We start from the raw sequence: 22,838 nt of genomic DNA on the forward strand, positions 1-22,838 counted from the left end.
ATTTATAACGTTAAAGTAGTTAATATCTAATAACTTTATATAACATAATAACTAATCTAACTTTAAACTTGTATCTTAAAATCATAATTTCTCCTCCCTATTTTACTTTTACGGAAGAAAATTTTAAGTTACCTAATCAAATGAATGGATGGAATACGTTGTAACGTTAATGACGAGTAAGACAAAATAACAAATAGACAAATGCGGTGTGCCTAATCTTTTTGGTGCTTGTCTTTTCATACATTAATTAATCCGCGTTCTATTGCTCCTCCATGTTCTCCTTTATATACTTTCTTGTTTCAACACTTTTGTTCATAACATCGATGCTGCTCATTCGAGTTTTTACTCTCCCATTATCAAACAAGTCAAACGCAAATCTGATTTTCTCAAATATTATGACAAATCCACTAATTATAATGTTTTTAATTTGGAGTATATAATCATAAGTTCTTCAATTTTGTCAAGTGATTTGGTTTAAAATAATGGTTTTGTTACCCATAAATCTTTAGTTTGTCAGATTTTAAATTGATTTTTAGTTTTTTCAATTTCTATTAAATTAATAAACAAATAATAACTATTAATTATACAAGTCATGATGTGGTTTCAGGAGTTATCTTGGTTATTAAGAATACAATTTGACCTGTTTTGAATTATCAAAAAGAGTAATCTATTTTGAAATAAGACTTCAGATTTGATGGGAGTCTATGGAACAAGATATTGAAATTTTTTTTATAACAGAGTCATTATGGAATTAGAAAATCAAAAATTTCAGGAGACAAAGTAACTAATTTTGTAACTTGTATTAACTTAAAGAATAAAACATGACGAATAATTAAATTGAGTACGTTAAGCATCCACAAGTTATTCTCTAATTTTTTTTTAAAATGTAGTTGGCATTATTTGATTGGTTTAATCGATCCCGTAAATATATAAATCATTAAATTAAAATTAATCATATATTTTTCACGTTATTTGGAAAATTTCAGACTATATCTTAGGGCAAATCCAACAGTGGCCTAAAGGTCCAAATTTGTGCCGGGTTCGGTCTAAATCCACCCAACAGTGGCCTAAATCTTGGTCCAAATTTAGGCCGGTGAACAGTACCGGCCTAAATTTAGGCCGGTACTATTCACCGGCCTAAATCTTTTTAATAATATAATAATAATTTTTTATTTTTTGTATATTTAGTGAATTAAATGATTTTATGTTAATATAATAATTAAATATTAATAAATTATAATTAATATATTTTACTTAAATAATCATATATATTAATTATGAAATATAATAAAATTAAATAATCTTAATATAATTCAAATTAACAACACATTAAAAGCTCGATTTCAATAATTTCTTGGACGATTGAGATGCATTAATTTAGTATTTGTGAGAACAATATAATAATTCGGAGTAGTATTGAATCTTTGTAAAATAAAATTAGTTAATTTAATAAAATGTTAAGTTTTCTTTTATTTTCTTTGTTTAAATGTAGTGCTTTACTAATTTATTGAGTTTAATATTAATATGAAATCTTATATTATTGTTAAAAAGATTAGAATAATAATATAAAAACTGTTAGAAGAATAAAATATTGATATATGAATTTGGACTAAAATTTAGGTCAAACTGTTGAAATGAAAAGATGGTTCGGTCTAAATTTGGACCAAAATTTAAGCTAAAAACTAGTTCTGTTGGAGATGGCCTTACCTTTATAATTGGGCTAATCTTATTTTTCATCACTCTCCCTAAAAAATTCGGTTGCCGCGAGGATGAGGATGAGAAGGAGAGAGCCATTGACTTGAATTCGAACAGCATCGAAATAACCTGTTAGCTAATCACGCCCTCGAATTCGATATATACGACGATTTACTTAAACAGTTCAACTGATTCTTGCTTTAAGCCTTGAGGTGACATGTTCTTTATCTACAAAACGAAATTCGTACATATCACACATTCGAAAAACGAGGGTTTTATAAAATGGATAGGTACAATTAATTCAATGGACACACATTTTAAATTTATCTCGTTTATCTTTGTACTTGGTTGACATGTTTTTCTTAAAAGGGTGGAATAGAATCACATTCTTTTTGAGAAAAACTTTCGAATTCTTTCGTCTTCTCTTCGGCTTTACAGACTTGGAGGGATGAAATAAGAGAACTATCTTGCGACCTCTCATATGTGATAGAACTAGAAATTTATAGAAGTTAAAAAGTATTTAAATTTTGGGGACATTATTAAGCACGTACTTGAAATTATTATATTAACTAGCTTATAGCCCGTGCAAGGCACGAGAGCTTTTTAAATATTTATGATCTTTTTAAATATATTTTAAATTATGTGAAAAAATTTCATTTACAAATAAGAAATTAAAATTTGAAATTATGATTTGTTTGTACGTCAGAACTGTTGTAAAAATATATAATTTTTATATGATGTTGGTATAATTTAAAATTTTATCTTAAATTTTAGTTGAATCAATCCAAAATATTAGTTTCCCATGATTTAACAGTTACGCGTAACTTAATCTAACATATTTGTCTTTAATAATAAAAATATTTAATAGGATGATGTAATGCATATTTGTATATAATTTTTCGTCTTTCTTTTTTAATATATATACTTGAATATAAATATTTTTATTAAAAATATTTTATGTTAAATTATTAATCTTTATATAAAATATATTCGTTAATAATTTGAATAACATGCATGCAAGTAGAAGGCATAATTTGTCATGGATTAGAAAAATGTGTTAAAAATATGATTCTATTTTTCACACTTGTTTCTCTCAAAAAAGTAAGAAAGACTTGTCACACATGTTGGATCATCCCAGAGGTAATGTAGTATGAAATACACCATCACAGCCATTAACGGTTTCAAATAAACTATTGTAATCAATTCCTTTTCTCATATGTATCATGCCAAAGTATTAAATTCTTTCTATCAAATTTTGATAAATTTTGAGTAGAATATGTGACGCGAACTTCTATTAAATTATAATTATAAATGTATTTTATATAAGAATTGTTATAATGTGATTTAAATATTTTTCTAAAAATTTATATGGTTCTAGATTAAAATTGATAAACATAATTTATTTTGAACTAAGAAAAAGAATCATAAACATGCAATAAGATGGTAGAATTGGTTTTGGATTAAGAAAAAGTTTTTGTATTCGTTCCTCACATAAATTCGGCATATGAATTTTAAAATATATTTGATAAAAATAAATTTTGTGACAGTGCGATTTATATGATTCTACAATTAAAACTGACATAAAATATTTATTTTGGATTAAGAAAAATCATAAACGCGTGAAAGACAGAATTTATTTTGGATTCAAAAAAAGAATTATAAACATGCAAGTAGATATCAGTTCTTTATAGAATAGAAATTAATTTTTATCAATTTCGTCTCTCTCATTTTTTTTTTAAAATTTCATTATTTAATATACATTTTAAATGTGTATATATATATATTTAAATTTATTCTCAAACGTTTAATTATAAAATTTTAAATATTATACTTTGTTTAAAATAAATTTCTAACTTTTTAAAATTTATATTTTATAAAAAATTTGAAATTCGTCCTAGACCCTCCATCCCCCATATTAATGATATAAAAGAATTAGGTAACCGAGGAAGTACTCCCTCTTTTTTTATTATTTTTATTTGACGTTTTAACTTTTGGCACACATCTTTAGATGAGTTGACCGAATAGTAAAAATTATTATTTTTGATTGATTTTTTTATGAATAAAATTTTGATTATATATTTTCATTCAAAAAAAAATTAAAAATAATGTTTTTAAAACTCGATCAAAACACTTAAAAGTACGTGTCCATTGTCAAAACGTCAAGTACTAAAACAAATGGAGGACCTTTTTGGGGCATTTATATCGATTGGTAGATAAGGGGTTCATTTCATAGGTTGGACCAATTTCGGGGACCTCTAATCATCGTTACTTTAATTTTCAATTTATTCACACCACTCACCTCACTTTTTAGAATCACAACTGACACCACACAGGCCCTTTATAAGATATTGGGCTGGGCTTGCCCCAAACTAGAGGGCCGTAGCTTTCATATAACTACTTTCTATATGATAACAAACCCTAATCCGGCAGACGTAGGTAAGGGATTTTACATTTAGACCCCAAAATAAAATTCTAACCAGGGCTTGAAACAAAAAGTTAAGTAGTAGTTTCCGAAAAAAAATACTATTCCAGAGCTGACAAATAATTTTAATTTTTTAACGACATCTGGTCAATCGAGACCGTAGTTTCAACCTCGGAGCTGACAAATAGTTTTAATTTTTAAACTACGAAGCAGCTTATGTCTCGCTCGAAAGTAAAGTCTGTAATTAATATTCTGATTTTTAGAGAATCACGGTTTCGAGGAATATCCAAGTGTCAGACTGGTAGGATGTATGTTTGGTTCTATGGTAAAACCCCGAGATAAATGCAAGAAAGTTCTCTATAAAGGTATATCAGCAAAGAACAAATCTATGACACACAGAGTAGAATATTGAAATGTAAAAACAAAAGTGAAAACATCTTTATATGAAGACACAGCATGATGCATCCTGGAATTTCAAGGATGAAATTACCTGTTCAAACCCGGGAGAATGGTTGCACACTTGCACATATAACTCCTTGTCGGGGTAGGCAGCGGACATCAATATATACAACCTGTGCGGCTGTGCCCTGCAATCTTACAAAGCAATTGGCATATAACAGCAGACATGTCTAGTCTAACCTTCGGTGAGTTATATCAAAAAGGGCTATCCAAAAAAAAACAGGGCAACAAGAATACCCAAAATCTTCAGTCTAATCTTCTCTATAGATTTAAAAAAAAAAAAAAAAAAAAAATTCCAAATCCAAATCCGACTTCTTAATTAGGACAGAGACGATCTTCATCAAGATCATCAGCAGAAATCTTTTGGTCTATCTTAAAGAAAAATTAATTACATTGATGGATAAACATAAGGAAATGAAGAACAAAAGAAGAGAAGCCGTTTGCAACTTCAATCAAGGATGCCTGAAACTGCCAGACGTCTCTACTATTGCTGGATTCCCAAATGATATCAACATCAGAACCTGCCAAATGTTATACGACAACCAAACGTTAGGGCTTCGGCACATAAATCTTTATATGATTCAGTCTGACATTATATAAGATGCTACATTTCTTGATTTAAATTACAAAGGAAGAACAGGGAATGATAATATTATTTAACTGGACATTTTTTTATATTAAAACACGCGTGTGCGTGCGCCCACCAACAAAGCACACTGATTAGGCTCGAAAAGGGTATCAAAATTGGAAAGTCCATAACTCGCGCACAATAAATCACATTGTTTAATGAGTATCAGAATAGGAGTGTCCAGAGCTTGCGATGCTTTTTATGATAGGAACAAGAGAGAGTACAGTGAAAGGCAATCAATTAAGCATGCACAATGTTGTCAGTACATAGAAAATTTAAGTTCTAGAGAAGGAGGTATTGCAAACAGTCAATATGGCCTGATTCCTGCTAAAAAAGGAGGTGCATTTCCATTGGGCCAAATTACCGATATATAGATGAATTATATGAAAGATATGATTGTTTAAAGCAAATATATTCGAAGTATAACTCCAACACGGACCAGACTACCCAGTCCAAATCATTACCCATGTTTAGGTAATATGTAGTTGATGGCTGGAAAATAGATGAAATATATAATGCTTTGTAAATTTGACTCTGAGAGATGATATTCTGCATTTCTATATAAATGCATTGCTATTGTTCATTGATTTCTTACTTTCCTCCTGTTTCTTATGTTGTGCTCGGTTGGAGAGAATGGAATGAAATGAGCAAATATAAAAGAAAGTTTAGAGGTAGAAGGGAAGTTTTGGGAAGAAAAAAAAAAAGAGCAAGTGCAAATTTGGGAATGGGGCATTCCTTCACAAAATTAAGGAGTGAACTATAGTTTTGGTTGTAACAATGGAATGGGGGAAGGAAGGAAAATTTTGAGTTATTGTTCTTCATATAGTTCAATTTCATTGCATTCCTTCTAAATTCATTCACTTCAACCAAACACAACATTGTTGTCAAACTTCCTCATCTTTCATTAAAAATTTCAATCTAAGTTGGTACGGGCGTGGGAGGGCGGATGTTGCAAATGGCATTCTGTAATCCTGATTGAATTCTCTTAAAGCCTTGTAAAAGTCAGTTGCCATAGTGCTATAACATGAATTCATTGAGGGAACACTACACCAATTCATGGACCAAGTAGTCGAGTGTTAAATGTGAGGGCCCTGAGGCTATCAGGTTGCTTGTAAAAAATGCTATGGTTTTACATAATGAATGCAAACACATGAATGCTCAACATGAAACGTCAATCAAACACTTCCAAGTAGGAGACTCGTTTGTAAGAGATATAATAACACACCTGTTTGTTAGTCATTCACAAGCAATCTTGGTGTCAAAGCTGCTAAGACAAATGGCAAATGCCTGGAACGCAGAAATTGGATATTGATAATCCATGGTAAAAACATCTTTTCCCACTTTTCCGAACTGAAGAACAACATTCTCAGGCTCCAACCCAGCGGCACTACTATCCACACAAGCAACCAACTGAAAGTTCTTTACTGAAGCCACTGTCACTCGCCCGTTAAAATTCAGACACCAACACTGTAGTTGCTCATGCCACCTAGGAGCTTTGTTCTTCAACATTAATATTCCATCTTTTTCGGTAGATAAAGATCCTGATATCGATTTTGATCTGAAAAAGGGGAGGGAGGGAAAGGAATCCACATTGCGCACAAATTCAGTTTGTGTTGGTGCCACTCCTCCTGGCTCAATAGCAGATGCAGGTATTGCATCCATGACACAGTGCATTCTTCTAGGACCCCTGTTGGTTCATTAACAAGCTCAAATTAGAAGAGGTGGTACATTATGATAACTGATAACAGGTAGTAGTTTTTTATCTTTCTCTTTCATTCTTTAGCGAATGAAAATATATTCTTCTTAGTAGCAGGCTCAAAAGACTGTTATAGTAATGATAATATCTACTCTATATCTTGAAATAAAAGAATTGGTTTAAGAAACACATTTTACCTGGAGCCCAGCACATTCAACTCATATGAAATGTGAGAAATAGGATGATTTCCGGCAGGTACTCTGGGGGATACTTGTCTCAATCCTACTCTAGAGGAATGGCATTTTACAAGAGCTCCAGCATTTGGAGGTTGTGCATCATAAATTGTGAACTTTGTCCCCAAAAAGTTAGATCTGTGAATAGAACACATTGCAAGTTTATATTATATGATTGTAGTGAAACGGTCTACTACCATTTCCAATCATTTATAATACTACCTTAACTTTCCGATGTAGATGCTGTTCGCCTTCGAAGTGTCTTTAGATGTTAGAGTGATGATATAATCTGTGCATGTCGGACGTCTAACTTTCCTCGCGGCAAGAAGAAATTTTCCAATATCATTTGAAGCTGCCAAGGAGTTAAATTATACTTCTTTATTTGTATTCTATCAGATAAAGAGCATAATCAAAAGTAAGAGATATTAAATACATTAAAGGAAATTCAAAGCTTGCTGGACACAAAAGGATAAGTATCATTCCTTTATATGTTGTTTGATTAGACTTCTTTTACTTATTTATTTTTCCTTTTGGTGGTGACCACAAGGGAGGATAGTTAATGATCAGTCCGGAAAAGGACTACAGCTTGTCTATTTAAGATTTCATTAGAATGCAGGTCTACCGTTTAATGAAAAGTCTGATTTATGTACTACAAGTTGCATACAAACAACTCCTTTCACACAAAACAAACAATATTTACTCAAGTATAATCCATCTCAACAAAAGTATCATAAACGTTATTTAAGATTGAGCCAACGAAACGAAATTTGAAGATTTAATGTCCTTATTAGAAACTGGAGGACATTTTGTTTGGCAAAAGCGAGAAATTTTGAAAGCTGAAACGTTGCCAGGATAAAAATGAATGATGTCTTTATTTTTAAAATAAGGCAAGACCTGAAAGATACGTATATTTAATAGTTGGTAAATGTTAAAAAGGTTACCCTGCTGTCCACATAAGTAAAGACTATATGTTTGGGTGCTGCGATCCCGTCTGATGAAACACTGTATAAGATAGTCCCTTGGGCCAGGCTGAAAAAAGAAGTAAATACGTTAAGCATCTGCTATAGAAAAAACCTAAACAACATGCATAAAAAAGAATACCATCTTAGAATTAGAAGTTATTCTAATCTTTTCTCATACAAATCTTCCAACCATGGAGACGAATTTAAGTAGGGTTGCAATTTGTACATAACAGTGCCAAGACAGTTTTAACACGTCATGCTAAGAACAATGTCAAAATAGCAGTATTATGTTAATAAATTTAAACAAAAAAGAGCAATTTAAGCATATCTACGGATCTCTTGACGCTTGCAAGTAGTTTGAAAAAACACGCAAGTGTAGTGCTTATAACACAACATCACACGTCCACTGACGTCTGACCTACTTTTAGTAATGTATTACATGCTTTGGAGATGACTTAATCATTGTCGCTGTGCATTCTTATCAAGTGACTAAACATTGTCTGCGCATTTAAATCAAGTACGATATATATACACATATTATGTCAACGAATAGTATAAGATACTTGGTGTATAATGTTTTCTGCAAAAGTGTAAAACGACAAATGTAACAATTAAGAAGCTGTTCCACAAAGCCGTATCTCAAAAAAAAGGTTACTGAAGAAATTTATATCCATATTAACATCTGTGATCAATTTTTAGGAAAGCAGGCTTTTCCTGAAAGCAGATATCATGCATCACAATTCACAACAAATTAGAGCAATATTGATCAGATAGGTAATTTCAACCCAAAAAACCAGACCTGTTTCAGGGAGATAGGGAATGTCAACATCCGAGCAGCTTCAGGTGTTTTCACAATTTCTTTAACTATCTCTCTCCAATTCCTGCAGACACCAGCACAAGCAACCACATTTCGACGATCAGGCCAAATACACTCAGATTCCTCGATTCTCATCAACACATCCCTCAAAAGCTCCGGTGGCATATTAGCCCAACAACTCTGCTTAAAAGCATCCACAGGCACTGAACTATCCTGAACCGATCGTTGGGACCTTGACCTCGACCCATAACCAAATTTCACATCAAACCCTTTTCTCGAAATACTCCCAAGCTCCCCCTTCATTTCCTGAATTATACTTCTAAACGACATTTTCCGCTACCTAAACACAAATTACCAAAATAAAACACTCCCAAACTGTATTTTCTTTCAACCTAATTCCATATCCATAATCATAAAACAACACAACTTTCCTCAAACCCCAAAAACACAATCTTTCAATCAAAACTGATAAACAACATCAATGTAACCCAATAAAACCACACAATCCAATATACCCGACTTGCTAAAATGCTAAAAAATCAACAAAAATAGCAAAAAAAACACAGAAATCCACTTCCTTTCACTAAAGATTCAAACTTTAATAAAATCTAGAAAACCCAACTCAAATTACCCTCCCCAAACAAACCCCATGCCAAACCCACAAAAAACACAACCAAACATCACAAAAATCACAAATTCTCAAACCAAACACACCAATCACACCAACAAAACATCAAAGACCAAAACTTTATGCAAAACCCATTACATATCAGCAATTCTTTAGATCTACAACACTTAAATGCAGGCAAAAATCAGCAAAACAAGATAAAAATCAAGACTTTACAAGAACTGAAAAGTGAAAAAGAACATACACATACATACAGTTGGTGTAAGTACATAACATAGATACTGGAGGTGAATTGAGAAGAGTGAGACAAGAGAGATGGATATAGGTAGATACAGATAGAGAGAGATATAGAGATATAGAGATATGCTTTGAGAAAAAACGGTGGTGGGGTACTTGTCGTTATGATCTATGGGAGTGTGTGGGCTGCCAGTCTACACTAGTACTAGTAGTTTACTGCATTTTCTTTAGTTTTTGGTAAGTTTGCTTTGTGTTCGGAGTAATTATTTCTAAATCTTTGATTAAATCTTTCACTAGTTCAACAAGATTAAATTGATTAATGACCAAAACATTAATTACAAAGAAGATGTTAGATATTTTGGAAAGTCTTTCCAATTTCTTCCCCAAATTCAATTACGATAATTAATGTATGCAGGTAAGTGGTTAAGAGTTTATATTCTATTGACCTAGGTACTCGATTTAACTCTTCCTCACCATCGAGATTATTTTAGAAGAGACAAATTGTAAGACTATAAACCATATTAGTCAAGAATGAATTAAAATTAGTAATATCACATCATTTGAGGAAAAAGATTCTCAACAAAATTTGAGTTACGTATTTTATTACACTAAATAATCATGTATGGATATACTCTTTCATTTCAAAATAATAGTCATTTTGACTTTTTACACATAATTTCAGATTTTGTTTTTTAAGATAAAATTTTAACACTTTATCAGTTTATCTCTTTGTCCCTCTCATTTCTTTACATCTTTTTTATATGTTTGGCACTTCGATGTCGGCTCTTCGCCACGTGGGGCTGTAGTATGTTCCAAGGGTTGGGCAGTTTATAAGACATAGTTTTATAAAAAAAATTCATTATAAAAATTTAAATGATAAAAATTTAATCAGAAGAATGGATGAATGGAATGGGGGATATTGCAGACCTCAAGTGAATGATGGCACATGGATAGTATTTTCAAAAGCTTATTAAGCGGTCGTCTAGACGAAATCGAGATCTAAAATGTTTCGATTTTATACCAAACGGGTGATTAAGTGTTTTGAATATTGCACGGACTATTAAACGAATTAATTGGTCATTACGCGAAATAAACTGTCAAGATGATGTTGACTTTAAATTTTTTAATTTTAAAATACCAACTTTTTAGTTGTAATTATATTAAAAATATATTAAAATTCTTATTACAGCAAAATTTTATTTTTAAATATTTTGGGTGCCTGTTTGTTTCAGATAAGCAGAAGTTGCTTTTGGCTTCTGCTTCTTTTGACCCGTTTGTCTAAATAATTAAAAGCACTTTTAGGAAGCTATGAATGCTAGCTTCTCTCTCAGAGCTTCTGCTTTTTTTCCAAACACTTTATTAACTTATGTACTTCTCACTTCTTATCCACTTCTTTACTTCAAGTAAGGAATCACTTTTTTTAAGATTGCCCAAACGGCTCTTTATATTATAACTAGGAATGGGCGCGGGGGCACTTCGGGGTCGGGGAGTGCTATCCCCGCCCCCGATCCCCGAATTCCAACCCCACCCCCGACTCCGCCCCGAACCCCAAACGGGGATTCTTTTCCTCCCCGATCCCCGCCCGGGGAACGGGGATCCCCGCGGGGATTCGGGAAATTTAATTTTTAATAAAAATAATAATGACTTTATGTTATATAATATACTTTTTAATAAAAAAACAAAATACTAACTCCTAATATACTAATAAAATAATATTATCTCATATTTTCAACATCAAATCATATTAAAATTAATTTATAATATAAACAAAAGATAATTTTAAATTTATAAAATATATTATATTACAAATATAATTATAATCGACCAATAAAAATAAAGATTATTTTTAAATTTTAATAGTACTATATAAACTATCTATTTTTAATTATTTATTTAGTATAATATATATAAACATATTATTGTTTTTATATATACACAATCGGGATCGGGGATCGGGGCGGGGAGACACGAATCCCCGCCCCCGCCCCGATCCCCGGATTTTTAATAAAACTTTACCCGATCCCCGCCCCGTCCCTGAAAAATTCCCCGAATCCCCGACTCGAACGGGGCGGGGATCGGATCGGGGTCGAGCGGGGCGGGGTGAATGCCCATCCCTAATTATAACACTAGAATATCTTGAAAACTGATTTGTGTTTATAATACTACGTATATGTGTGGATGATTATATAGTGTGTGTATGAATGGTTTTTCTTCATTAATATTTTAATATTTTTTATTTTACACAAATACGATATATATAATATTGTAAGCATGTTTCCAACAAAATCATTTGTACTTGAAGTTAGATAAATATGTAAATTAATTGTTAATAAAAGGTAAAAAGGTTAATATATGTCTTTAGTTGAAGAATATAAAATTCAAGATAAAGCGAAAAAGAAAAGAAAACCTACAAGATCAATAACAATAATAAATAAGTGAGAATATATACATGAGTGAAAAAATGTACCTGGGTTAAGATATACATGCATCTAAAGAATAAATAAGTAAAAATATAATAATTTATCCTTTCAATAAAATGAATTAAATGATAATAGAATATGACGTGTATATATACACCAGATAAGAAAATTGATAGGGGAAATAATAAGAAAACAAATATAGTCAGTATCTTAATGTTGGTCAACTCTGTCCATAAAATAATAGAGAGAGATCTATGTAATTTTTTACACCTAGCAAACTTTTGATAATATAATAATTATGCTGTTTTTTCTGGAGTAAAATTTATAAATATAATTTTTAAATTAATTGACTAGTTAGATAAGTCAGTTATATTTTTGCTGCTCGCCAGATCGGCTTGCAAGTTTAGGATTCATGCAGCGGCTGACCGACTATTATTAGCGATCGTAATAATCTCATGTAAGTTACAGAAAATGTATTTCAACTCTTGATAAGCATCTAACATGTATTCATTTATTAATATTAATATTTTTGAACTGATTTGAGTTTTTTAGATCCGGTATACATTTAATCGTGTATTTCGAATGTTTTAAACAGTACTATTAGAACTAATGCAGATCCGGTATACATTTAATCGTGGATTTCAAATGTTTTAAACAGTACTATTAGAACTAATGCAGATCCGGTATACATTTAATCGTGGATTTCAAATGTTTTAAACAGTACTATTAGAACTCATGTTGGAAAGCACGAGTTTCGTAAATTTGATGGTGGGCTCGGTGTTATAGCTACCCACTATCCCGTTGTCTTCTGCAGAGAACTATGTGTTGGGCCGTGCAACACCCGTTAACTCTGCATTAGTATGATATTGTCCGCTCTGGGCAGTGGCCAAACCCGCACGAATTTGTTTTCGGACTCCTCCTAAAAGGGCCGGTTATATTCAAGATAAATTTTCTTTATCTTTTTGATGTGGGACTTGGGTTGAACCCACTCAACACTATGAATTATTTATTTTGTTAGATTTAGATGATTCGATAGAAACAGAATTTAGAAACTCTAAAGAGACTTACTGACATAGTATTTTTTCACTATCGTCCATGTTTGACGTCCCGCTAAATGAGCAACAGGCTACTGCAAGTCCGCGACATACAAATAGTAAAACTCTGTTGCAAAATTCAGTACATGACAGAAAGTTGCTACGAAAGAAAAACGAGTTGAAGAACCAAATGGAACCTAATCTGATAAATACTACATGGATCGAGCAAAGCTTTTTGATTGTTGATTTGTAATTACATGTCAGTACATATGTGTAATTGTCATAGTGTAACATTAGCTTCTTAGTCAATCTAATGGCTGATATGTAATTAGTTATGAAACAACCCGGGTCAAATCCCGAGTCTTTTTACAAAATCGGTCAAGCCCTGAATTCTGAATCCGAAAATAAGCCGAAATAAATTGGCCCAATTGTAACAACTTGGTAATCCACAAGCCCACCACAGGCCCCCAAAAGATCATGATTTATTGGTGCAATTGGTAGTAATACTTATGCTTATAAACTGAACTAAAGTCTCCACACTCCTCGATGTGGGATTGAGGTGTTACAAACTCCTCCACTTAAATTTCTGACGTCCTCGTCAGGCCGAAATGGATAGCCCATAGGCCCAGATCGAAACTATCCAGCCATTGTGGGATAATACCGACTGGCTTCGTGTCTCTGCCTCCGGATCTCTGTCCATTGCGGGATAATACCACCAGCCTTCGTGTCCCCACCTCCAGCAACTTGACGAATCAAGCTTTCGAGAGCCTTGTCACGCCCCGACAAACTCTAATCCCGTGACAGCCTGCTCTGGATACCATATGAAACAATCCGGGTCAAATCCCGAGTCTTTTTTGAAAATCGGGTCAAGTCCCGAATTCTGAATCCGAAAATAAGCCGAAATAAACTGGCCCAATTGCAACAACTTGATAATCCACAAGCCCACCACATGCCCCTAAAATTTTGTACGACTACAAATTATACCCATGTTGGATTATTATAGTATAGTATAGATAGATGCTAATGGTAATGTAACATTCGGATTTTCTAGTGTGTATTCACGAGCACACTCACTAAAATCATTTTATAATTCGGTGATGATAGACTTCTATCAGTTCCAATCCTATTAATAATGATGATCGGCATGTATAAAAACTTTCTATCACTCAAGATTTTTCATCTAAACAAAAGTAGGTGTTAGTGAGCTAGGACAAAACGCTAACATGACCCTTGTAAAATTAAGATGAACACGTCTAGTTTACACAGAGTCCACCTCATTTATATTCAGGTGATCCGTTTGTTGACAAGACGGCTTATAAGACCTTTGAAACCAATTCATTCGAGCCACCTTCCCGGGTTCAGCCTAGGCTAAACCTGCGGCTCCACTTCAAAATTCAATAAAGAATTTACATACAAGTCGAGACTTCCAGACTTAAGTGTGAATCCGATTCCTAAAAATTTCACAAGCATTAAGCATAACAGCCTGAATAGTATCTAAACGCCTTGAGCTCATCAAAAGCATTTTCCGCACTTGGTGACATGCCGATAATTTTATATTCTAAACGTCTTGAGATCATAATTTAGCCTCAAAAACAGAAAAATTTTACGAATTTTTCGAGTTCTTAGTAAATTTGTATAGCTAGTAGAATTGATTCTTGCAGGAGAGCTGCTTCTCTTCTCTTTTGACTCAAGTACGTATAGATAATGGACAAGACTTTTGAAGTATGAAAGAAACCTGATCTAACTTAAAACAAATCGAACATAAATTTTTGATTAATTATCGTATTTTCAAATAATCGTTATTAAAATCACGACACATAAGTAAAACAGTTTTTTTAGTGTGTGGTCATGAGCACATGCTAAACACTAACTCTCATGAAAATGGCTTAATTTGATTGGTGGGATTGATGTGAATGTAAGGGGCATCAATATTTAGTATTCTTCCACCAATCAAAAGTAGTATTCTCATGAGAGTCAGTGACTATTATGTGCCCATGAGCACACCATAGAAAATTCACAAATAAAATCCATAACAATTTATCAAAATGATTTTTGAAAAGGGATGAAACTCATAACCCATAAATCGCATAATAATAAACCAAAATTTAATCGAAAAAATTGAAAAATCGATATCGAAAAGGAATTTAATAGAAGACAGCTCATTCATAATATACAAATGATGCTATCATGAAAAAAATGCTCGACGTGAAAATTTTCAAAATATTATACATATCAGATATGTATTTCAGAAATTTGAAATTAATTAGTCTAATATTTTTTACCTCTAAATTTATGGAAGGACTCTTAACAGAAGTATCTGAGAAGAAAAAGAAGACAAACACAAAACCCAAACCGAACACTAGAATAAGATTAGTATGTGGAGGCTCCATGTCAGAAAAGGGAATATGACCTAGAAATTTTCGACCGTTACATAGTTCCTTTTTCAAATATTCTTCCTTTTTAAAATTATTTTTCTTAATTTTTACTCCTACACGCTCCTCCTTTGACTAGGTCGCGTCTTTTCAAACATATTCAAAAATCTTCGAAATTACCCTTGTAAATTTTGTTACGTACAATAACACAAAGGGTAATTTAGTAATTTCATACAAAGAGACGTATTTTAAAAACCCGTATATCTAGCCTTGTTATCTGTATTTCCGGTTGAGACAAAATCACCATCCCCGAGGCAAATAAAATATTATTTTATTAGATATTCAAAGTACTACTTGGGTTTACAAGTGTTTAAAACTCTTGGTTCTCTGTACTTTCTGCGAGATTTATTTTACACGGAGAGAGGGTGAGAGAGAGAGAGAGAGAGAGACGGCGGTGACACGGTGGGAGTTTTGGGTTGAAGATAGAAGGGTGTGTTCGTATTCAAGGTAATGTGTTTATTTTATGTGTGTGTGTTCTTGTATGTTCTTGGTTTGTTTGTCATTTTGCGTGTCAGTTCATGAGATTGGTTTTGGTATGTTCATGGCATGGGCCTTTTGCAATTTCTCTCTCTCTTCCCCCCCCTCCCTCTCTCGCTCTCATTCTCTCTCTCTCCCCCTCTCCCTCCCTCTCTCTCCCTTCATCTCTCTCCCTCTCTCGCTCTCGCTCTCTCTCTCTCTCTCTCACTCTCTCTCTCTCCCTAAATGGGGTTTACTATCTTGTTGTAAATTGTAATGGGAGTTTTGGCAATTTCTCTGTGTGCGCGTGTGTGTTTTTCAGAAGATGGGCCTTTTGGGAATGTGTGTGTTAAAAGATGAGGTTTTAATTTAGAAAAGAGAAAAAGATGGGGTTTCATATCTCTGTGTCAGGGGCCTTTTATGGTGGTATATTTAGTTTGTATGTGAGTTTATACATTAATGTGTGTGTTTTTTGTATTTGAAATGTTCTTTAATGGTGTTGAAGGGGAAAAGAAGATGGTGGAGGCAAAGAACAAGTGGTGGTTGGTTGAGAATAACAATGCGATGAAAGCAACAAGGTCTTCATGGCTTCAATCTACTCTTTCGGGTAATTAGTCCTTGCATACCTCTTAAAGATTCTCGCTAGTTTGTTTTCTTGAATGCAAAATTTGAATTTGTTAGAGTTTGTTTTGGTGCTAGTTTGTTCTGTTCTGGTATAGAACCTGGGTTTTAGGATATAAAATGTTATCATCGAGTTCAACTGAGATAATGGTTTTTGTCATATGGAGGTGTGAGAGTGATTGATAAATGCTGAATTATGTTTGTTCTTGTTAGTTAACAGTGAAGATGTGTGTACACTGTGTAGTGAACTTGAGGGGGAATTGAGTTCGTATGATTAAATTAGATCCGCATGATGTATATGCAACTTAGTTTGATTTTCTGAGATTCAATATTTTCCGATTTATGATTTGGTTTTAAGCATATATTGTATAGATTTTATTGTATTTGTGGGATTTAGGAGATGTAATTTGAGGGAAGTCTGAATTGACGATTACTCTTTTGAGAAAAAAAAAATTTAATAGGTGTGATGGTCGTCACTTTATAGAGAAGATACAGACGATAACTAAAACAGGTTAATCTGTAAGATATCTTTTAATCATTTAGTATAGTTCTTGGCATCATGCCATGTCAAGTCTTTAAGTTCTATAATGGAGGTTTGGATTTCCAAATCTTATCATGATAAACAAGGGGTTGCAAGGTTCCCTCCACTTGTAAAATAAAACTTGTTAGTTTGTTCCCCAGATACAAGCATCAGCTAGTTGTTCTTCAAATAGCTCAAAATAGTCGATGACATTTACCAGTTTAGCGGAAGGTGGTTTAAGGATCGGCATACATGACATGAGGTGGTCCTCTTTTGTGTTTTCCTACATAATTCTCATTCACCTTTAAGCTCATATAATCTATAGACATATAATTGTTATTTGGTGGAGTGGTCTGCCAGTGTCATGAAAGGGCAGACTAGAAATCAAGTTTGAAGCTCTCGAAATGGATTTAGGGCCAAAAGGTCCCTTCTAAACTTCATATGAATTCCCACCTTATGTTACTATTCCCTATGTGTCTCTAATATTGCACCAGTGGACTAGTGGCCAGTTCTTTGTCATCTTACCAAAACATAGTTTCCAATTGAACTTGTATCATTCTTCTATCTCTTCTTATGACAGTCAGATGGGTCTATATTTTAATTTATGTATCAATATTGCCGCGTTAATTATTTTCCTTGGTGTGCATTTTCCTAAAAATAATATATGGAAACTGAAAATTGAACTATTATGGGATACTGATGATCCTTTTTCAGCTTCCATGTGTTTGCTGGTAAATATAAATAAGTATGATTATCTGATGACTTAACAGAGAAGTGGGAATTATTATTGGCTTTATTTGTTGACTAGTGCAATCAATTATGGCCTCAGGGCAATGTGGTCCCATCACTGTTTACGCATTCAATAGAAGTCTTTCTGAACCTCCTTTTAGTAATAACGTTTTCTTATAGTTCAACTATGTGGTGGACCAAGAACAATCTAGTTAAAACATAGTAAGTTAGCTTTTTTATGTAAACTTGTGAGTAATCTGTGAAATGATTATTTACTAGAATTGCATTAATCATGTTTTCCAGCTACGACAAATGATTGATAACTAAAAGAATTGCATTACATAAAGCAAGCTTTGTTATATGATTTAAGCAGTTAACATGGATCATCAATCACCTTGTCATAGACTAAGCATGTTAAATTAAATTCATGTAGCAGATATATCACTGACTCTATTTTGTTGATTTCACAATCATGATGTGATGCATTTTTCCATCTGATCTACCATATTAAAATTAAAATAATAATAATAAATTGCGTTTTGTTTATGTAATACAGATCTGGATGAAAAGACGAAGGCAATGCTGAAGATCGTTGAAGAAGATGCAGATTCCTTTGCTCAACGCGCAGAGATGTATTACAGAAAGCGGCCAGAGCTTATATCAATGGTTGAAGAATTCTATCGATCCCATCGTTCGTTGGCTGAGCGATATGATCAATTGAAGTCGGATTCTGGAAGTCGTCTTGCAACTCCATGGGCACCTTCTCTGTCATTCACAAAATACAGAGGAGACAAATTGATATGCTCCACAGAAAGATCCTATGACAGCTATTCTGAGACCTATGAGCCTGAGGAGTCGTCTGGTGATTCTGAGGTTGATGATCCTGAACCAGTAGAAGAATCCAAATGTGACAATGAAGTGGACAATGAAGTTTCAAGCGAGGACAGAAGTGAAAGTGAAGAAGTTTTGAAGCTACGGGAGGAAATAGCCAAACTCAAAGAAGAAAACAAACTTCAAGAGGAGTCCTTGTTGCTGAAAGATGAAGAGAAAAGGGAGGCCATAAGACAGCTCAGTTTCACTGTTGATATGCTCAAGGAAGATAATATGAAGCTTAGAAAGCTGGTTGCTGCAAAAGAGACTCCCAAGAAACAAAGCCCCATTGACTTCATCAAATCAAACGAAGGTTTCTGGGGGAAAATATTCAACGGATCTCCACAACGTCAGGTGAGTGTTGTTCGCTCCTTAGAACTAGTTTAGGAGCAGCAGGTGAATTGAAACAAAACAGCTCATATGTAGTTATGTCGTATTTATAATATAGATGTACTCTCTAGTCTCTACGTAATTTGTTGATATGTTTATTCTCTAGATGGATGCTAAAGCTGTTATAATAATTGTTGTCACTATTAGGTTGGTCTGTAATAGTTCACGGTGTTAAGCTTATTCATTCATATGTATATCAGGTCTTTTTGTTTATTCTACAATGTTGTGTTCTTTGATAACATATTCAAGTAATGAAATTTTTACAAATAAATCAAAACCACAGTTACTTAAAAATTTCAACATAAAAACCTCATAAATCTTTAGAAACCAACAAATTTGCAATAACTAAAAACTTGAACCAACCCAAGTAGTAGCAACATCACTGAACTTGGACAGCTAAATGCATGAAGAGTGAATGCTGAGGAATCCGGGAAAAGGCCAGATGGTGGCAATGCCGTTATGGGACCAGGAGCAGTCACCTCATCTGGATTCGGAGGGCTTGGGCTGGAAGGAATGAGGGGAAGCGAAGACTGAGCCGGAGAAGGTCCAGCTGGTGAAGGAAACAGAGGAGTAATATCTGGAGATAAAGCTGATGATGACGGGCTTGTAGCCGTAGGAGATGATAGAGGAGGCTCAAATGGCAAGACTGAAGGTGCTGCTGATATAACAGAAACTGGTATCTGTGAAGAGGCTATAGAAGCCATAAGAACCATTGTCATTCCCAAGAAAATTGACCATTTTGCAGCCATTATGTGATGATAACTTTCCTAAGCTCTCATATATACATCAATATAAATGTTTTGAAGAGAAAAAGATAGGATGAATTGATGATGAATTGGGAGTGAGTGATGATGGAATGATTGAATGGTGTAAAAAGAAATGGAAAGTTGAAGTTTTGGTGGCCTGGTGGGGATGGAATGCTAAACAAAAGGTGGCAAAAGACAATGATTTTGGTAAAACAGCTAGGTTGCCAATGCATTTTGAGCCAAGGACAGGATTCATAGTGTTATTACACACACATGGTTCTGTTGTGTCTTTTCTCTTGTTGCTACTCCCTTAACTAGCAAATAATTGGCATGCCAATTAAGAAATGCACTCCTTAGAAATATTTACTTGAATAATTCGTAGCAGAAGTATAGTAACAATTATGTTATGGGTCGTAGTCCATCTGTATGCTGCCGGACCTTGGTCGTAGTCTGCGGACCTTTTATATAATGTATCATTTTTTATTGGCCGTCAAGATTATAATATTTTTTTAATAGGTTCAATATCTTTTTTCACCGAACGAGTAAAATGCTTATTCCGGTCATTTAGCTATAAAAAACCGCTAAACAGACAGATAACATTTTACATGTCCGGCGAAAAAAAATGCTCTACATATCAAAAAGAATGTTATAATTGAAAATAATATGTTATATAAGAGGTTTCCGGTATATGGGGCATACACGTGTTGGGACTATGAACCTTAAAGATATAATCTTACCTTCTTAAGCAGTAAACTTCAAGTTAGTTGACAATGTTTATTCTTTAAGTGCCCATTCACCTAAAATCTTAATCTCACCGACAAAGTTATACTCCCTCCGTCCCCTTTTACATGTCCATTTTCAAAATATTTTTTGTCCCTATTTACATGTCCATTTATACTTTCAAAACTAATTTAATGATAGTTTTTCAAATATATCCCCATAATTTTAATTTTCAAGACTTGACTTGTTTAAAACTTGGTTGAATTCATGTTTTCAAGACATAAAGTAGGGGCATTCCACCATTTTCAAGACATTAATTACAGGTATTTAATAGAAAAGCTTATACAATCAATTATTCCTTGGTATGTGTTTTTTTTCCAAAGTGGACATGTAAAAGGGGACGGAGGGAGTATTATATTTTAACAAACGAGAAAACACGCCAATAGCTCTTACAATTTATCAAAAATCAAACAAAACTGTCCTGTCTTTAACTTTCGTTCGAATTTAGCAAGGCTCTTGCATCATTATGTTTTAATTTATGTAGTTAAGCTAACGTTTTGGCATTAAGCCTCAAAATTTCGGTTATATTCGTTTGCTGTTTACTTCAGATTACAATAAATATGTCCATTCTTAAGTTTTGCAAGCTAGCATGCTCTGTTTTTCGCAAGTTCTTTGCTTATTAGGCATAAGTAATTTACAGTGTAAAATGCACTATGTGGATTTACTCCGGTTCATTTTACTTTGTTTGTCCCTCTGTTTTGTTTTATAGATCATTTTTAAAAATAGTGTTTGGCCATAAACATAAGTCGTTTTCTCTTTTCAAGAATAGTTGGATTGTCTAATAACTTTCGTTATCCTTATTTAATACCACGAGTCAAGAGAAGTTGAGGGAGGAGAGATGGTAAATTAGGATAAAGATGAAAACAAAAGAACTAATAAACGCTTCTTTGATAATGAACTTTCTTAGTTTGTGTGAAAAAAAACCTTAAACTACCTATAAAACAAAACAATGAAGTACTTAGCATCTGAAGTAGAAATGTTGTAAATATGAAAACATGATACAAAATCAATAAGTGACGGTACAATCCGCCGTCTCTAATAATCGAGTAAAAAGTCATTTCCGCCTATAAGCTATAAATAATCCTAAGTCTTAAAGAAATCTTAAATTATAATAAATTTAAATATTCATATACCCGCTCAGATTAATTCTTATATTATATTATTTTTCATCACCATCCAAGAATTGGTGTAATGAACCTGGCCTTAGCAAAACATGTGTAATCCACGTAATCCGAATAAGAAAGTGGATACAATTAAATTGTTACAGTTGATATTGTTTTCAGATCTCAAAGTGTCCAGCATTGGCCCGTTTCAATAAGCCCAGTTCGTCTGACAATTTGGACAAACAAAGGGCCCATTTGGGAGAGCTTTTTATAACTTAAGGATTTACTTTTTCAGAAAAAATATATTTTTATTATATTTTAGATATAAATGTTTAAAGATTTATTATTTATCAGAAAAATTCCTTGTAAGGACTTATTTCACAAAAAAATTAGGATTGTATGTACTTTTTTCCGGAAAAATCTCCTTTTGAAATGTAATTTAAGCCACAAACTCGTTAAAAATTATTGTGTGAAAGTATAGTTTTTGATGTTGGAATAAATCCAAATGTTTGTCATATGTTCTGAGATGCAGTACACTGTCACGTGCATATCCTGAAAATGGACTATTAGGAATTTGTTTTGGTAGAATTTGAGTTAGGTGTGGACATAAATACATAATGGTCACAAATAAATATAATGCGAAAATCTATATTTGGTATTAAATTTTTTTTTATTAATCACTGTTTAGTGTTTACTCGATCGGAAGTTAATTTCATCGTCTCAACTTGCTTAGCAGCATGTGTTGTAATGTGCAAGCTCGACAATATATTCTTTTTATTTTGGATAAAAAATATGTTTTCTCATTAATCATTTTCCATAATTTAATAAAGACATAATTTATTTCGATCTTATCAAATTAAAATTATATATTTCCACAATTATTGTTTTAAATTTTACTATTCTTCATTTAATTTAGTACTCCCTCTGTCCCATAATAAGAGTCGTTTTGACTTTTGACAC

General features: G+C 33.0%; 3 protein-coding genes across 7 annotated transcripts; 1 reads left to right on the forward strand and 2 right to left on the reverse strand.

Annotated features, from left to right (window-relative positions):
- Positions 1–4,810: 4,810 nt before the first annotated feature.
- On the reverse strand, positions 4,811–9,954 carry LOC108215030 (tubby-like F-box protein 3). Of its 4 annotated transcripts, none has more exons than XM_017387347.2 (7): positions 9,791–9,954; positions 8,895–9,252; positions 8,075–8,162; positions 7,356–7,485; positions 7,098–7,271; positions 6,430–6,891; positions 4,811–5,097 (listed from the first exon to the last, which is right to left on the reverse strand). In XM_017387347.2, the coding sequence occupies exons 2-6, from the start codon at positions 9,240–9,242 to the stop codon at positions 6,441–6,443; spliced, it is 1,191 nt and encodes a 396-aa protein (XP_017242836.1). In that variant the 5' UTR covers positions 9,243–9,252; positions 9,791–9,954; the 3' UTR covers positions 4,811–5,097; positions 6,430–6,440. The 4 variants fall into 4 exon arrangements, with proteins under 4 accessions (XP_017242836.1, XP_017242835.1, XP_017242837.1 ...); XM_017387346.2 differs by having other exon boundaries at positions 9,785–9,954; XM_017387348.2 differs by having other exon boundaries at positions 9,795–9,952.
- Positions 9,955–15,882: 5,928 nt separating this feature from the next.
- LOC108211088 (protein NETWORKED 3A) lies at positions 15,883–19,462 on the forward strand. 2 transcript variants are annotated; one of them, XM_017382586.2, is made up of 3 exons: positions 15,883–16,110; positions 16,625–16,726; positions 18,546–19,462. In XM_017382586.2, exons 2-3 carry the CDS (start codon positions 16,636–16,638, stop codon positions 19,244–19,246), a joined length of 792 nt encoding a protein of 263 aa, XP_017238075.1. In that variant the 5' UTR covers positions 15,883–16,110; positions 16,625–16,635; the 3' UTR covers positions 19,247–19,462. The 2 variants fall into 2 exon arrangements, with proteins under 2 accessions (XP_017238075.1, XP_017238076.1); XM_017382587.2 differs by lacking the exons at positions 15,883–16,110; positions 16,625–16,726 and adding an exon at positions 18,285–18,418.
- Positions 19,463–19,516: 54 nt separating this feature from the next.
- LOC108211089 (classical arabinogalactan protein 26) lies at positions 19,517–20,317 on the reverse strand. The gene has a single exon (XM_017382588.2). It carries the CDS (start codon positions 19,996–19,998, stop codon positions 19,570–19,572), a length of 429 nt encoding a protein of 142 aa, XP_017238077.1. The 5' UTR covers positions 19,999–20,317; the 3' UTR covers positions 19,517–19,569.
- Positions 20,318–22,838: the final 2,521 nt, after the last annotated feature.

This window comes from Daucus carota, chromosome 3, assembly GCF_001625215.2.
Source record: "Daucus carota subsp. sativus chromosome 3, DH1 v3.0, whole genome shotgun sequence".
In the NCBI taxonomy this organism is placed as follows: domain Eukaryota; kingdom Viridiplantae; phylum Streptophyta; class Magnoliopsida; order Apiales; family Apiaceae; genus Daucus; species Daucus carota.